We start from the raw sequence: 17561 nt of genomic DNA, 5'->3' as shown, positions 1-17561 counted from the left end.
TTTTTTTGTTTATACCTTTTTTTTTTTATTTTTATAAAAAAGAAAAAAAAAAAAGAAAAAAATAAAAAAAAAAAAAAAGAAAAAATGAAATAAAAGAAAAAGAAAAAAATTTTTTTTTTTTTTTAAATTTTTTTTTTTTCTCTTTTTTTTAAAGAATTCCCCTCATACATTTTAACATGAACTTCCCTCTCCCCCTGGCTGCTAAAGCACCAGTTCAGTTCATCTCATAAAACTCAATTGGGCAGAATTACACACTTCTCCATGCTGCATCTCTGCCCTGTTCCCTTCTGCGTCCTCAAAGGGAATACATACAATCAGCTGGCTGGCTGGTTTGTTGGCTGGCTGGTTTGTTGGTTGGCTGGCTGGCTAGCTGCTGGCTGGCCGACTGGCGATAAAGGATTGCAATAAAGAGAGGATTTGTTGGCTAATTAATATTTCTGGATTCTGGTTTTAAATTTTTATCGCTATGGGTGTTGTTATTATGCTTTTAATTTGTACACCGACGGACTCCATCGATCCACACAAGTGGATTCAACAGCTTCAGAAACAGGAACGTGTTGTACAGTTATTGTCCACAATGTTCTGTTGATGGATTTGTTTTGGTTTAATAAAGTGGAATGAGTGTCGAATGGTATTGACTGGTATTGACATTGTGGCAATACACAGTAATATATGACCTTTGATCCAGTGGACCTAGTTCATCTAGTAGGCTGAAGAAATGGGGACACACAACTACATGTAGTATATATGAGCATTATGCATGGTTGCACCATATTCTCAGTATGTGTGTATGTAGGTGTGCATCCGTGTGTCCGTACATGTGTGCCTGCATGCCTGTGTGTGCATAGTTGGCTTGGGTTGAGCAGTGAGCAATGGGGTGGCAGGTGAACTTTAGCACTTGGATATGACGGACGGAGAGGGATTGAGGGATGAAGGAGAAGAGAAGGAGATGTAGAGGAAGGGAGACAGAGTTGGAAAGAGATGAAGAGAATGTGAAAAGCAAAACGCACAGAATTAAGACCGAGAGATAAAGAGGAGTGCAGTACGGTTTGAGAATGGAGAGAGAGAAAGTGCGAGAGAGTTCTCCTCCTTCCATCTCCTGGCTTGGTTCCATCCCCCTGTCTCTTTGAGCCTGCCCAGGACTGATTGCACCAAGAGCCATGAATATTCAGAGCTCAACCAGAGAGAGAGAGAAGAGAGAGAGAGAGAGAGAGAGAGAGAGAGAGAAGAGAGAGAGAGAGAGAGAGAGAGAGAGAGAGAGAGAGAGAGAGAGAGAGAGAGAGAGAGAGAGAGAGAGAAGAGAGAGAGAGAGAGGGAGAGAAGAGACCGAGACAGCGGAGAGAGAGCACAAGGGAGAGGAGAGACAGAGAGAGAGAGATAGTTAGAGAGAAAGACAGAGACAGAGGCGAGAGAGCCCAAGAGAGAGGTGGGGAGAGGAGAGAGAGAGAGACAGACAGACAGAGATGTGGAGAGAGAGACAGAGACACTTCAGTCTGAGGGCCACTGTGATCACTCTCTGTCTTTATCCCTCTTTAGTCTTTAGTGCTGCTATGTCTATTGACTTTGTTCCCAAGCAGGATTTCACAAAAAGAGGAGGAGAACGTCTTGAGAGCTTCATATAATATTTTGATCGTGTTTGCTGCTACCTCTCCTTTTAAAAGATCAAAAGACTGGGACTGTTCACCTGCCACTGATACCAAAGTAACAAGCTTCTCACCTACACTGTAGTCGACAAGACACATCTGAATAGTCTACTATTGCTTGAGGCAGAGACAATGAATGGTAATGGCACTTCACTGACTGCTCTCCTCTTTATGATTGCTGTGGGGGGCTATAGCTAGCTCAGTCTCTGATCAATCTCCAGCTACAGAGCACGTAGTCTATCTCTCTCCTCCAGTTTGTGTCCTTCTGGCCCCTGGGGGCCTCTCAGGGATACCTGATCTCCATCTCAACACCCTCTCGCTCTCTCACTCCCTCTCCCTCTCTCTCTCGCCCTCTCTCTCTCTATCGATCTCTTGCTCTCCCCCTCTCTCTTTTAAAGCCCTGTGAAGCAGTCCCGTTCTCTGTTCTTCTCTCTCTCTCCTCTTTCTTCTCTCTTCTCTGTCTGTCTGTTCCTGGCTGTTTGTCAGGGTCCCACGGGGCCGATCTGTTGGCTGGGACTGCTGGACAGTGATCCTTATCTGTGGGATTGGATGAATGGGCCCTCTGGGGCCTTCACTAGCACTTTGAGCCGTGACAGAGAGAGAAGAGAAAGGGAAAGGAAGACAGAGGGAGAGGGGGAAAGAGTAGAAGATAGAGGGGGAGAGGACTAGAGGGGAGAAAGGGGGAGAGAGGAGAGAAAATGGGAGGCAGTGAGAGGCAGGCAGGCAGGCAGTGTGCCCCGCCCCAGGCTGTGTTCTATTCTATTCTGTTCTGTCCCCCTCTTCACAGTGCAGTCAGAGACACATCCCTGCAGGACAGGATTAAAACCCTGCACCAGTCATCCTCTCAGTCTTTTACCTGCCTCATTACCTGCAGCAGAACCTCTTACTGGTCTATGGGACCAACAAAGCGGGCTGTCCCGCGTCTCTCTGCGTACCCAGGGGGAAGACTTAAGACGTCACACCCACCCACAGGTCTTCATTTCCACTTATATAACACACCACACCCAGGCTGCTTCAGCGTACACACATATTATCAGGGTGGTAAATTGAACTGCTGTTTTCAGACAGAAGCAACAAACACAGTTCTACTTTCACCAAACCACCAGCCCAGGCAAAGCTTGATCAGATTGGATATTGGATACCAACACCCCCGTATCCCATATCCCCTTTCCCTTTAATGGTAACACACACACACACCCTCTTCCACCGTGTGAAAAAGGTGGGAGACTGTAGCGGTGGCGAGAGAACCTTTTGATGTTGTTGCAGAAGAGAGGATGAAAATCATTAACTCTTAATCACCTTGGGGTTGTGTTGTGTTGTTGGCGAGGCCTGGGACATCAGAGCTGAGGATACTGCCACACACACAGCATTGATCCACACCGGGGCCTAATCTCATTAAGGATGTGTTGATTTATTGAGACCAGGCTGGGACCAGGCTTGGAGCTCTGATAGGAGACCAAGGTTATGGAGGCAAACACTCCTCTACTGAGGGTCACGCGGAATTGAGGTCAATTGACTGTTCAGCCGACCCACACTCACCCCCACAATCCTTTACTGCTGCCATTGACACACAGGCACACACACACACACAGCTACTGGCTTCTCGTTAAAGGGCGTTTTGGAGGAGGGCAAACGAGAGACGGCTAGAGGTATTAATCATAGGATTTAATGAGGCTGCCTCCAAATAGCCCACCACACACACACACACACACACACACACACACACACACACACACAATAACCATAACAACACCATCAACTAAACACAGGGCAGAACAAAGAGATATTGATAACTCTGCTGCACTGGGGAACATTAAGCCATACAGGTAAACATACAACAAATACACTAATATACCACATTTATACTCCCATGTTGTCACTATGACATAGTGCAGCAGTGTTTCCCTACCCGGTCCTCTGGAACCAACTGGTAGTTTGCACATATTTGCTCTATTCCAGCAACAGATTAAACTAATCAAGGGCTTGATGTTTCCCAGCTAGCAAGCATGTGGTGGCCCACTAGCGGCCCGTCTCTGGCATAGTTTCTCAGCTGCAGTATAGAACATAGGTGCAACGGCTCTAAAAGCCAATGTTTTGTTCTTAATCAATCAACCAACCAGGTAGCCTAGTGGTTAAGCGCATTGGGCCAATAACTGCAATGTTGCTGGTTCTAATCCCCGAGCTGGCAAGGTGGAAGAATCTGCCATTCTGCCCTTGAGCAAGGCAGTTAACTCCAAACAACAACTGTGCCGAAGATGTTGATCAAGGCAGCCCCCAGCACCTCTCTGATTTAGAGGGGTTGGGTTAAATGCGGAAGACACATTTCGGTTGAATGCATTCAGTTGTGCAACTGACTAGGTATCCCTTTCAATCAACGATCAGTCAGTTAGCGCTCACCTGGTATTCACTGGGCCAGAAGGTGCTAGCTCCGCTTGGGCGGTATACTGTATACCAGAGTGTTTGGAAATAGCCACGAGATGGTTTGTCAATACAGTTGAAACTATTTATTTTAAGTTGTTCAATACATTTTAAAATTTGTAGCTATTCTTTAAGTAAATACCTGCAGTCAACTTGTGCAATGCTTTAGGAGATAAATCAGATCGCATTCTTCATTTAACCTGTCACATTATTTAACATTATGAAGCTTAAGTAGATCTCCAGAACAGCTGAGCCAGTCACGTGTTTGTTTGTAAATAGCACAACGGGAGAAAGCGGGAGCAGGTGAGTCCAGCTGTGTATTGACAGGGGCCACATTTAATATCGAAAGTCAACCGTGTTTTTTTGCTTCAGCAGATTGTTCAGGGACGTGCAACTATAGTTTTCCTTCACAGAAAATACAGTAGTGCAACACATTCGGCAGAAAATAGATTCATTTTCATTCAAATGACAACAGAAGAGCAATGCTATTTGGCTGGCAGCCACACAAGTAAATGAGCTTACAATGAAAAACCAAGGCCTTTTTTTGCAAAAGCGATGCATGGCCATCATATTTCTAATGTTTAGGCCTATCATAGAAAGAATGTAAAATAGAGAGTAAAATAGGCTGGCTACACTGAGAAAAGTACCAGAGAAAAGTAGCTACTGTCACGATCGTTTACGGACGAGACGGACCAAGGCGCAGCGTGATATGCATTCATGTTTATTGACGACTAAACACACGACAAAACAACAAACGAAACGTGAAGTCCAAGGTAGCATACACACAACAATACCTCACACGGAACAAGATCCCACAACTAACAGGTGGCAAAAGGCTGCCTAAGTATGGTCCCCAATTGGGAACCACTCAGGCCAACATAGATCTATACATACTAGATCTAACCATAGAAAATCGACATAGCAAACACAACACAGAAAATACACACCCTGACTCAACAAATACAAGTCCTCAGATTCAGGGCGTGACAGTACCCCCCCCCCCCCCCCAAAGGTGCGGACTCCGACTGCGCCACATAAACATAACAGGGTAGGGGCCAGGTGGGCATTCCGCCTCGGAGGCGGATCCGGCTCCGGGCGTGACCACCACTTACTCTCCACCTCCCTGTTGCGCCCCTGGTCTGGTCTGGACCTCGGCGCGCTGCTTCCCCTCTCCTTCCTCCCACGACGTACGGAGCTGGACTGGACCCCGGTGGAGCGGATTGCTCTGGCTCCGGAGGGGATCCGCTGACCGGAGTTGGACCTGACCACGGTGTAGCGGATTGCTCTGGCTCCGGAGTGGAGCAGCTGACCGGTGCCAGACCAGGCACCGGTGGAACAGGCACGGGCCGTGCCGGACTGGACACACGCACCACTGGCTTGGTGCGGGGAGCAGGAACGGGCCGGACCGGGCTGATGACGCGCACCAGCGGCCCGGTGCGGGGAGCAGGAACGGGCCGCACCGGACTGGCGACGCGCACCACTGGCCTGGTGCGGGGAGCAGGAACAGGCCGGGCCGGGCTGGCGACGCGCACCACTGGCTTGGTGCGAGGGGCAGGAACATGCCGGGCCGGGCTGGCGACACGCACCACTGGCTTGGTGCGGGGAGCAGGAACGGGCCGGACCGGGCTGATGACGCGCACCAGCGGCCCGGTGCGGGGAGCAGGAACGTGCCACACCGGATTGGCGACGCGCACCACTGGCCCGGTGCGGGGAGCAGGAACAGGCCGGGCCGGGCTGGCGACGCGCACCACTGGCTTGGTGCGAGGGGCAGGAACAGGCCGGGCCGGGCTGGCGACGCGCATCACTGGCTTGGTGCGAGGGACATGAACGGGCCGGACCGGGCTGGCGACGCGCACCACTGGCTTGGTGCGAGGGGCAGGAACGGGCCGGACCGGGCTGGTGACGCGCACCACTGGCTTGGTGCGAGGGACAGGAACAGGCCGGACCGGGCTGGCGACGCGCACCACTGGCTTGGTGCGAGGGACAGGAACAGGCCGGGCCGGGCTGGCGACACGCACCACTGGTTTGGTGCGAGGGGCAGGAACAGGCCGGGCCGGGCTGGCGACGCGCATCACCGGTTTGGTGCGAGGAGCAGGAACAGGCCGGGCCGGGCTGGCGACGCGCACCACAGGTTTGGTGCGAGGAGCAGGAACAGGCCGGGCCGGGCTGGCGACGCGCACCACAGGATTGGTGCGAGGGTCAGGAACAGGCCGGACCGGGCTGGCGACGCGCACCACTGGCTTAGTGCGGGGAGCAGGAACGGGTTGGGCCGTACTGGGAACACGCACCACTGGCTTAGTGCGGGGAGCAGGAACGGGCCGGACCGTACTGGGAACACACACCACTGGCCTTGTGCGGGAAGCAGGAATGGGTCGGGCCGTACTGGGAACACGCACCACTGCCTTAGTGCGGGGATCAGGAACGGGCCGGACCGGACTGGCGACACGCACCACTTGCTTGGTGCGAGGTGCGGGACTGGGTTCCCTTATAAACCCCCGCTCCTTCTGCTGCCTAACCAGCTCCTCTCGCCGTGCCTCTACACTCTCCTTCGCCCCGTAACCTGGTGGCCTCCTCTCCTAACCTGCAGAATCGCCCTGTCGCTGCCTCCTGCTGCCTCGTCGTCCACACCGTGTGCCCCCCCAAAAAATGTTCTTGGGGTTGCCTCTCGGGTCTCCGTCGTCGGCACTGTTGGCGCCGTTCGCGTTGCCGCTGCTCCTCTCTATATCGCGCCTCCACTGTCTTCTCCCAAGGACGGCGATCCATCCCGGCCTGAATCTCCTCCCAAGTCCAGGATCCCTTCCCGTCCAGGATCTCCTCCCAGGTTCAGGCTGTCTGCTCCTGGACACGCTGCTTGGTCCTATTTTGGTGGGATCTTCTGTCACGGTCGTTTACGAACGAGACGGACCAAGGCGCAGCGTGATAAGCATACATGTTTATTAACGAATAAACAACACGACAAAAATAACAAACGAAACGTGAAGTCCAAGGTAGACAAATAACATACCTCAAACGGAACAAGATCCCACAACTAAGAGGTGCCAAAAGGCTGCCTAAGTATGGTCCCCAATCAGAGACAACGAGCAACAGCTGCCTCTGATTGGGAACCACTCAGGCCAACATAGATCTATACATACTAGATCTAACCATAGAAAATCGACATAGCAAACACAACACAGAAAATACACACCCTGACTCAACAAATACAAGTCCTCAGAGTCAGGGCGTGACAGCTACACATCAGTCAGAGTGCTGTCTGCTGATAGAATGCCTGTTTGTGAATTCTCATCCGAGTTTAGAAGTGCAACTGAAGCACAAAATATGTCTGATGCCGAGCAGAAATTACAATAACAAGCATTTTAAATCTGTGTTTACGAAACGCAGCAAGATATTTCTTATGAGTTTTATATTTTTTCCTGCGGGAAAAACGCAGAATTCCCTAAGTTTAACTTGCTATATATGTAAGTGGCGGAATTAATAAGATGAAGGGGCATCATATAGTGTTAGTTTTCATCCGTGTTTGAGAAGTCAAAGCCCTTTGGATGAGTTATCTGTCCAGCTGCCATCTTGATTTCCTTGCGTTTTTTCTCCTCTCTGTTCCTCCCCCCTCTTCTCCAAGCAAAGCAGGCAGGCCCGTTGCCCTAGCGACTCCAGACTCCACACAGACACGGTGTAGACATGCTGCTGGAGAGCCAGTACTGTACTTCCTTCAGACAAGCATGCGTCAAAACTTTGCTAATATCCACAATGTCTCTCGTTCACATTCACTTGTAAATGTCCAAACTCACCAAAAATCCTACCTATATATGTATAACTTTATGAGCTGGATTGCCTGTCTTTGCAATTTGTCTATTTTCGTTTGCGCTCGGTAGCATATTTGGCTAGCAGCCTCCATGGTAATTCGCTATTACGTGCTCATTTTGTTAGTATTCTGGTAATCGACGCCAATGGGCTTTTTTGCTATTTTTGGCACCACCTTGTGTACTAAGCCAGTAATACCGTAAATCCCGGGGTGAGAGAAGGACGGTATGACGATATGAAAATCTGGATACCGCCCAACCCTAGCTCCACCTGGTGCCACTCACCCTAACCCTCACCTGGTTATAGAGCCATATTACTGTCAGTGTAGCATTAGCATAGCATTGTCTCTCCCCTGGTATTTGCTGGGCCAGAAGGTGCTAACAGCGTAGCATTAGACATAGAATTAGCATACTGTATGTGTTAACACAACAGATATATCATTAGCGCACACCTGGTATTCGCTGGGCCAGAATGTGCTGACGGCTAGCTCCACCTGGTGCCACTGGCGTCCGTGTGACCCGGAGACGTTCCAGACGGCGCTGCCCCGCGGCCCCCCATTGACCCGGATGTAGAGCTGCAGGTCCCCGGGGGAATGGCCGTCACGGCTGTACAGGAAGTAGCTGAACTGGATGCAGTGTGTGTCGTTCTCACTCAGCGAATGGAGGAGGAGGTGGGCCCGCTGCCCCGCGGCATGCTGGGACGAGTTCACCATCATGAACGACCCTGGGGGAGAGGAGGGAGGAGACAGGGTCAGATGGCTATAATGCAATTGCTGTCAACAGAGACGTGACTTGAAATCTCCTTCATGATTTAAGCAAAAGTCTGAGTTGAGGTAAGGCCTGAGCATGCATACTAAGTTAGGATTCATCCCTTTACCTTTTTCTGCTCTACCTCTGTCTCTACCACAGGCGGCCGGTGGCACCTTAATTGGAGAGGACGGGCTCATAATAATGGATTAAACGGAATAAATGTAATGGTATTGAATACATCAAACACATCGTTTCCATGTGTTTGATACCATTCCAGCCATTATTATGAGCAGTCCTCCCCTCAGAAGCCTCCTCTAGTCGCTACCTCTCTTTACTTCTCTCTTCCTCGGTCTTCCTCTCTCTCTGGCCCTCTAAGGGTTTCTTTGTCTGCCACAAGGCCTCAGATGTCCCCTGTTCAAAGCTCTGTGTGGTGGACAGACAGCAGGGCTGTAGCCTGTCGCCTAGCCATGACACGGGTGTCAAACAGACAACCTGACAAACAAAGACGGAGATTTGCCTTCACAGGTGTCCACACCTCAATGGATGAGAGAGAGAGAGAGAGAGAGAGAGAGAGAGAGAGAGAGAGAGAGAGAGAGAGAGACACCAGTGAAAAACAAACACCATTGTAAATACAACCTATATACATGTTGATTTATTTTCCCTTTTGTACTTTAACTATTTGCAGATAATATGACATTTGAAATGTCTTTATTCTTTTGGAACTGTAATGTTTACTGTTAAATTTTTTTATAGTTTATTTTGTTTATGATCTATTTCACTTGCTTTGGCAATGTAAACATATGTTTCCCATGCCAATAAAGCCCTTCAATTGAAAGTGAATTCAGAGAGAGAGAGAGATCAACAGAAAGAGAAAACTAGTGATAGGGAGATGTCCATATTGATCGCACCAGATTGGACACAGTGTTCATGAAGGAATCACACCAGAGTATCATTCTAACCCTTCTAAACCTTTCTAATCCTCTAATAATGATCACTGGGTCACAGTATTCTATCCTGTTACCGAAGGAATCTTCTAAGTGCTTTAAAGACACGGCTGTAGTGTATTGTCTTTGGAAGGGCAGGTTGGGTAATGTAGTTGAATGAGTGTGTAATCAGGGACTCAATTCCCTGCCACTCCTACTACCATTAATCACACTGACACTGTTATTAGGCTGTAATGGCAACCTAGGGAATACTTTGAACACCAGAGATTACACACGCACACATGCACACACAAACACAAAGAGCGATGGGCTCAGGCCCAAATCCAGCTGACCTTCCTAGAAGTGAGAGCTCCCCTCCCTCCTTTCTCCTCCTTCTTTTCCCTCTCTTCTTCTCCTCCCTCTCTTCTTGGCAGGTAGAGTGATTAAGATACTACAGCTCCTTGGGGACCTTATCTCTCTCTTTGTCCCTGGCCTCAGCCTGGCGCTGGCTGCCTTCATAAGGAGGAGGAACAGCATGTGACCTGTCTCTATAGCTTCAGCACTGTGACCTCAACATGCCTTTCAGACAGGCTGCTTTTCCTCATTGCATTTCCTCATCACCTTGCCCTCGGGTTGCACAATTCCAGTAACTTTCCCAAAATGTAATGGTTTTCCAGGATTTCCTGCTTATTTCCTCCTGATTCTGGGAATCTTCCAACCAGGATTTCTGGAAAACCTGGAGATGTTGCCCATATCAGAGAAAAACAACACACAATAGAAGCTAACACAGACAAAAGCTGGTGCTGGTTCAATGAAACCCTGGTCTTGTCGGTTTGCTTTGCTTGCTCATCCAAAGGAGAGGAGTCACAGTCAGAACAAGGAAGAAATGTAAGAAGGTTTAGAGTCCTTCGCATCAAAAGGTGTGATTCCCCAAACCAACCATGACCTACATCTGCCAGGTCACAGCACAGTGCTGCTCAGTGTTAAAAAAAAACACTTACTGTCTCAAAACCTTGAATCCCCTCTACTGTCCAAAACATCCCTAAATCCCTTTCCTCTCTCTTCTCGTTCCTGATCCATCTGGACAAAACACCACTCCGGTCACTTTTCTCATCCTCTCCTATCCTCCCTTCCCTGACCCCGACCCTGAACCCAGCCCAGACATAACTGTCAAGCCTTCAGTAAATTCCTACTAGCAGCTTCTCCTTCTCGGGGGGACTGGCAGGCAGCATTCTCAGAAAACATTGATCTTCCCCTTGCTTCCCTTAGAGTCTCACCTATATCCAGAGCTGGACCAGGGCAGGCATTGACTTGGCCCCTATCGGCCCCTGGGCCCTCACTGCCACCATGCCTTTGATGTGTGGAGACTCCTGAAGGCTCTTGGGGCCATGAGGCTAAATTGCTTTTCTCGCTAGATCAGAACGACACTGAACTACCTCTCCCTTCCCTGTTTGAGATTTGAGACCAGGTAACAGGCCTATGTGTGAGAGAGAGGGAGAGCTGCTCTGGGGAGGGTATGATATGAGTGCTGTGACCAATAGTTAGACAACAAAGACATTAGCTGGAATTGAATTGACCCTGCCATACCAATGGAAACGCATTGTCTTGATTACAAACTGCAACCCAATCTCATACAATTCTTACTCTGAAAATGTGAAGCTTCTAGTTGTTGAACAGCGGTGGAAGGCAGGGAGAGAGAACGAGTGATAATTAAAATATGTCTAAATAATTCTGACAGTATGGAAATCAAATTAAGATGTCCAGTGGCTTGAGAAAGTATTCACCCCCCCTTGGCATTTTTCCTATTTTGTTGCCTTACAACCTGGAATTAAAATGGATTTTTGGGGGGTTTGTATAATTTGATTTACACAACTTGCCTACCACTTTGAAGATGCAAAATATTTTTCATTGTGAAACAAACAGGAAATAAGACAAAAAAACTGAAAACTTAAGCGTGCATAACTATTCACCCCCCAAAGTCAATACTTTGTAGAGCCACTTTTTGCAGCAATTACAGCTGCAAGTCTCTTGGGGTATGTCTCTATGAGCTTGGCACATCTAGCCACTGGGATTTTTGCCCATTCTTCAAGGCAAAACTGCTCCAGCTCCTTCAAATTGGATGGGTTCCATCTTTAAGTCATACCACATATTCTCAAGTGTTGCTTTATCAGTATGCTTAGGGTAATTGTCCTGCTGGAAGGTGAACCTCCGTCCCAGTCTCAAATCTCTGGAAGACTGAAACAGGTTTCCCTCAAGAATTTCCCTGTATTTAGTGCCATCCATCACTCCTTCAATTCGGACCAGTTTCCCAGTCCCTGTCGATGAAAAACATCCCCACAGCATGACGCTGCCACCACAATGTTGTTCTCGGGGTGAATGGTGTTCTCGGGGTGATGAGAGGTGTTGGGTTTGCGCCAGACATAGCATTTTCCTTGATGGACAAAAAGCTCAATTTTAGTCTCATCTGACCAGAGTACCTTCTTCCATATGTTTGGGGAGTCTCCCATATGCTTTTTGGCCAACACCAAACGTGTTTGCTTATTTTTTTCTTTAAACAATGGCTTTTTTCTGGCCACTCTTCCGTAAAGCCCAGCTCTGTGCAGTGTACAGATTAAAGTGGTTTTATGGACAGATACTACAATCTCCGCTGTGGAGCTTTGCAGCTCCTTCAGGGTTATCTTTGTTGTCTCTTTGTTGCCTCTCTGATTAATGCCCTCCTTGCCTGGTCCGTGAGTTTTGGTGGGCGGCCCTCTCTTGGCAGGTTTGTAGTGGTGCCATATTCTTTCAATTTTTTTATAATGGATGTATTGGTACTCCGTGGGATGTTCAAAGTTTCGGATATGTTTTTATAACCCAACCCTGATCTGTACTTCTCCACAACTTTGTCACTGACCTGTTTGGAGAGCTCCTTGGTCTTCATGGTGCCGCTTGCTTCGTGGTAACCCTTGCTTAGTGGAGTTGCAGACTCTGGGGCCTTTCAGAACAGCTATACAGTGAGGGAAAAAAGTATTTGATCCCCTGCTGATTTTGTACGTTTGCCCACTGACAAAGAAATGATCCGTCTATAATTTTAATGGTAGGTGTATTTGAACAGTGAGAGACAGAATAACAACAAAAAAATCCAGAAAAACGCATGTCAAAAATGTTATAAATTTATTTGCATTTTAATGAGCGAAATAAGTATTTGACCCCTCTGCAAAACATGACTTAGTACTTGGTGGCAAAACCATTGTTGGCAATCACAGAGGTCAGACGTTTCTTGTAGTTGGCCACCAGGTTTGCACACATCTCAGGAGGGATTTTGTCCCACTCCTCTTTGCAGATCTTCTCCAAGTCATTAAGGTTTCGAGGCTGACGTTTGGCAACTCGAACCTTCAGCTCCCTCCACAGATTTTCTATGGGATTAAGGTCTGGAGACTGGCTAGGCCACTCCAGGACCTTAATGTGCTTCTTCTTGAGCCACTCCTTTGTTGCCTTGGCCGTGTGTTTTGAGTCATTGTTATGCTGGAATACCCATCCACGACCCATTTTCAATGCCCTGGCTGAGGGAAGGAGGTTCTCACCCAAGATTTAACGGTACATGGCCCCGTCCATCGTCCCTTTGATGCGGTGAAGTTGTCCTGTCCCCTTAGCAGAAAAACACCCCCAAAGCATAATGTTTCCACCTCCATGTTTGATGGTGGGGATGGTGTTCTTGGGGTCATAGGCAGCATTCCTCCTCCTCCAAACACGACGAGTTGAGTTGATGCCAAAGAGCTCTATTTTGGTCTCATCTGACCACAACACTTTCACCCAGTTCTCCTCTGAATCATTCAGATGTTCATTGGCAAACTTCATACGGGCATGTATATGTGCTTTCTTGAGCAGGGGGACCTTGCGGGCGCTGCAGGATTTCAGTCCTTCACGGCGTAGTGTGTTACCAATTGTTTTCTTGGTGACTATGGTCCCAGCTTTCTTGAGATCATTGACAAGATCCTCCCGTGTAGTTCTGGGCTGATTCCTCACCGTTCTCATGATCATTGCAACTCCACGAGGTGAGATCTTGCATGGAGCCCCAGGCCGGGTGAGATTGACAGGTATTTTGTGTTTCTTCCATTTGCGAATAATCGCACCAACTGTTGTCACCTTCTCACCAAGCTGCTTGGCGATGGTCTTGTAGCCCATTCCAGCCTTGTGTAGGTCTACAGTCTTGTCCCTGACATCCTTGGAGAGCTCTTTGGTATTGGCCATGGTGGAGAGTTTGGAATCTGATTGATTGATTGCTTCTATGGCCAGGTGTCTTTTATACAGGTAACAAGCTGAGATCAGGAGCACTCCCTTTAAGAGTGTGCTCCTAATCTCAGCTCGTTACCTGTATAAAAGACACCTGGGAGCCAGAAATCTTTCTGATTGAGAGGGGGTCAAATACTTATTTCCCTCATTAAAATGCAAATCAATTTATAACATTTTTGACATGCGTTTTTCTGGATTTTTTTGTTGTTATTCTGTCTCTCACTGTTCAAATAAACCTACCATTAAAATGATAGACTGATCATTTCTTTGTCAGTGGGCAAACGTACAAAATCAGCAGGGGATCAAATACTTTTTTCCCCTCACTGTATATACAGTTGAAGTTGGAAGTTTACATACACCTTAGCCAAATACATTTAAACTCAGTTTTTCACAATTCCTGACATTTAATCCTAGTAAACATTCCCTGTCTTAGGTCAGTTAGGATCACCACTTTATTTTAAGAATGTGAAATGTCAGAATAATAGTTGAGTGTGTCACACTCTGGCTCCGGGACTTGTATTTGAGCCAGGGTGTATTCGTTTTGTGGGGGTTTGTTTTGGTTAGGTTGGGAATAGGGTGTGTTCATTTGGGTGTGTGTGGTTTTGGTTAGTTCTTGTGTAGTCATGTGACTCCCAATCGGAGGTAACGAGTGTCAGCTGTCGGCTCGTTATCTCTGATTGGGAGCCATATTTATCTGTATGTTTTCCTTTGGGTGTTGTGGGTTTTTGTTCCGTTTCGGTCGGTGTACCGTGGACTTCATGAGTCGTCTTTTGTTTGTAGTTCGAAACTTTAATTAAGAAAGTCATGTTTCTTGCACACGCTGCGCCTTGGTCTCCTTCGCTCTTAGACGACCGTGACAGAAAAACCCACCATTCTAGGACCAAGCGGCGTGTCAAGCGGCAACAGGATCCACCTACACAGGATTCATGGACATGGGAGGAGATACTGGATGGAAGGGGTCCTTGGGCACAACCGGGAGAATATCGCCGCCCTCGTGAAGAGCTGGAGGCAGCTAAAGCCGAGAGGAGGCAATATGAGGAGGCAGCACAGAGGCAAGGCTGGAAGCCCGTGAGCACTAGCCAAAAATTTCTTGGGGGGGGCCTTAAAGGGAGTGTGGCGAAGTCAGGTAGGAGACCTGCGCCTACTCCCTGTACTTACCGTGGAGAGCGAGAGTACGGGCAGACACCGTGTTACGCAGTAGAGCGCATGGTGTCTCCTGTACGCGTGCATAGCCCGGTTCGGTACATTCCAGCTCCACGTATCGGCCGGGCTAGATTGAGCGTTGAGCCGGATGTCATGAAGCCGGCCCAACGCATCAGGCCACCAGTGCGTCTCCTCGGGCCGGCTTACATGGCACCAGCCTTACGCATGGTGTCCCCGGTTCGCCTACATAGCCCGGTGCGGGTTATTCCTCCTTCCCGTACTGGTCGGGCGACGGGGAGCATACAACCAGGTAAGGTTGGGCAGGCTCAGTGCTCAAGGGAGCCAGTAAGCCTGCACGGTCCGGTATTTCCGGCGCCACCTCCCCGCTCCAGCCCAGTACCACCAGTGCCTACACCACGCACCAAGCCTCCTGTGGGTCCCCAGAGTCCTGTGCGTCCTGTTGCTGCTCCCCGCACTAGCCCTGAGATGCGTGTCCTCAGCCCGGGACCACCAGTTCCGGCACCACGCACCAGGCCTATAGTGCGTCTCGGCCGGCCAGAGTCTGCCGTCTGCCCAACGGCGCCTGAACTGCCCGTCTGCCCAACGGCGCCTGAACTGCCCGTCTGCCCAACGGCGCTTGAACTGCCCGTCTGCCCAACGGCGCCTGAACTGCCTGTCTGCCCAACGCTGTCTGAACTGTCCGTCTGCCAAGCGCTGCATGAACTGCCCGTCTGTACTGAGCCTGCAAAGCCGCCCGTCTGCCATGAGCCTTCAGAGCCGTCCGCCAGACCGGAGCCGCTAAAGCCTTCCGCCAGACAGGAGCCGCTAGAGCCTTCCGCCAGACAGGATCAGCCAGAGCCTTCCGCCAGACAGGATCAGCCAGAGCCTTCCGCCAGACAGGATCAGCCAGAGCCTTCCGCCAGACAGGATCAGCCAGAGCCGTCCGCCAGACCGGAGCCGCTAAAGCCTTCCGCCAGACAGGAGCCGCTAGAGCCTTCCGCCAGACAGGATCAGCCAGAGCCTTCCGCCAGACAGGATCAGCCAGAGCCTTCCGCCAGACAGGATCAGCCAGAGCCTTCCGCCAGACAGGATCAGCCAGAGCCTTCCGCCAGACAGGATCAGCCAGAGCCTTCCGCCAGACAGGATCAGCCAGAGCCTTCCGCCAGACAGGATCAGCCAGAGCCTTCCGCCAGACAGGATCAGCCAGAGCCTTCCGCCAGCCATGAGCAGCCAGATCCGTCAGCCTGCCATGAGCAGCCAGATTCGTCAGCCAGCCATGAGCAGCCAGATCCGTCAGCCTGCCATGAGCAGCCAGATCCGTCAGCCAGCCATGAGCAGCCAGATCCGTCAGCCAGCCATGAGCAGCCAGATCCGTCAGCCAGCCATGAGCAGCCAGATCCGTCAGCCAGCCATGAGCCGTCCAGCCAGGATCCGCCAGAGCCGTCCAGCCGGGGTCCGCCAGCCAGCCAGGATCCGCCAGAGCCAGCCAGCCAGGATCCGCCATTCAGTCCGGTGCTGCCCCTTAGTCCGGTGCTGCCCCTTAGTCTGGTGCTGCCCCTTATCCTGGTGCTGCCCCTTAGTCCGGTGCTGCCCCTTAGTCCGGTGCTGCCTCTTAGTCCGGTGCTGCCCCTTTATCCGGTGGGGTTAAGTTGGAGGGTGGTCAGTTGGAGGAGGCTACGGAAGCGGGTAGTGACTATGGTGGGGTGGGGACCACGACCAGAGCCAGAACCACCGCCGAAGAGGTATGCCCACCCAGCCCTCCCTTGGTTAGCCCTAGTTGAGGCGCGGTCGCAGTCCGCGCCTTTAGGGGGGGGTACTGTCACACTCTGGCTCCGGGACTTGTATTTGAGCCAGGGTGTATTCGTTTTGTGGGGGTTTGTTTTGGTTAGGTTGGGAATAGGGTGTGTTCATTTGGGTGTGTGTGGTTTTGGTTAGTTCTTGTGTAGTCATGTGACTCCCAATCGGAGGTAACGAGTGTCAGCTGTCGGCTCGTTATCTCTGATTGGGAGCCATATTTATCTGTATGTTTTCCTTTGGGTGTTGTGGGTTTTTGTTCCGTTTCGGTCGGTGTACCGTGGACTTCATGAGTCGTCTTTTGTTTGTAGTTCGAAACTTTAATTAATAAAGTCATGTTTCTTGCACACGCTGCGCCTTGGTCTCCTTCGCTCTTAGACGACCGTGACAGAGTGAATGATTTCAGCTTTTATTTATTTCATCACATTCCCAGTGGGTCAGAAGTTTATATACACTCAATTAGTATTTGGTAGTATTGCCTTTAAAATTGTTAAACTTGGGTCAAATGTTTCGGGTAGCCTTCCACAAGCTTCCCACAATAAGTTGGGTGAATTTTGGCCCATTCCTCCTGACAGAGCTTGTGTAACTGAGTCAGGTTTGTAGGCCTCCTTGCTCGCACACGCTTTTTCAGTTCTGCCCACACATTTTATATAGGATTGAGGTCAGGGCTTTGTGATGGCCACTCCAATATCTTGACTTTGTTGTCCTTAAGCCATTTTGCCACAACTTTGGAAGTATGCTTGGGGTCATTGTCCATTTGGAAAACCCATTTGCGACCAAGCTTTAACTTCCTGACTGATGTCTTGAGATGTTGCTTCAAT

The 17561-nt window shown here is 49.7% G+C and overlaps 1 protein-coding gene across 1 annotated transcript in view; it reads right to left on the bottom strand.

Annotated features, from left to right (window-relative positions):
* The window catches only part of LOC311122914 (receptor-type tyrosine-protein phosphatase U-like), a gene marked incomplete at its 3' end in the record, with an annotated part of 180994 nt that overhangs the window by 906 nt on the left and 162527 nt on the right, over nt 1-17561 (bottom strand). The window contains exon 3 of the mRNA XM_084158117.1: nt 8311-8582. Within this exon, the coding sequence (XP_084014243.1) occupies nt 8311-8582 (272 nt within the window). The remainder of the gene's footprint in view (nt 1-8310; nt 8583-17561) is intronic.

This window comes from Coregonus lavaretus (genome assembly GCF_964263955.1).
Source record: "Coregonus lavaretus genome assembly, chromosome: 3".
Lineage (NCBI taxonomy): Eukaryota > Metazoa > Chordata > Actinopteri > Salmoniformes > Salmonidae > Coregonus > Coregonus lavaretus.
The sequence above is the reverse complement of the archived record's forward strand: the minus strand, read 5'-3'. Positions and strand labels throughout refer to the sequence as shown.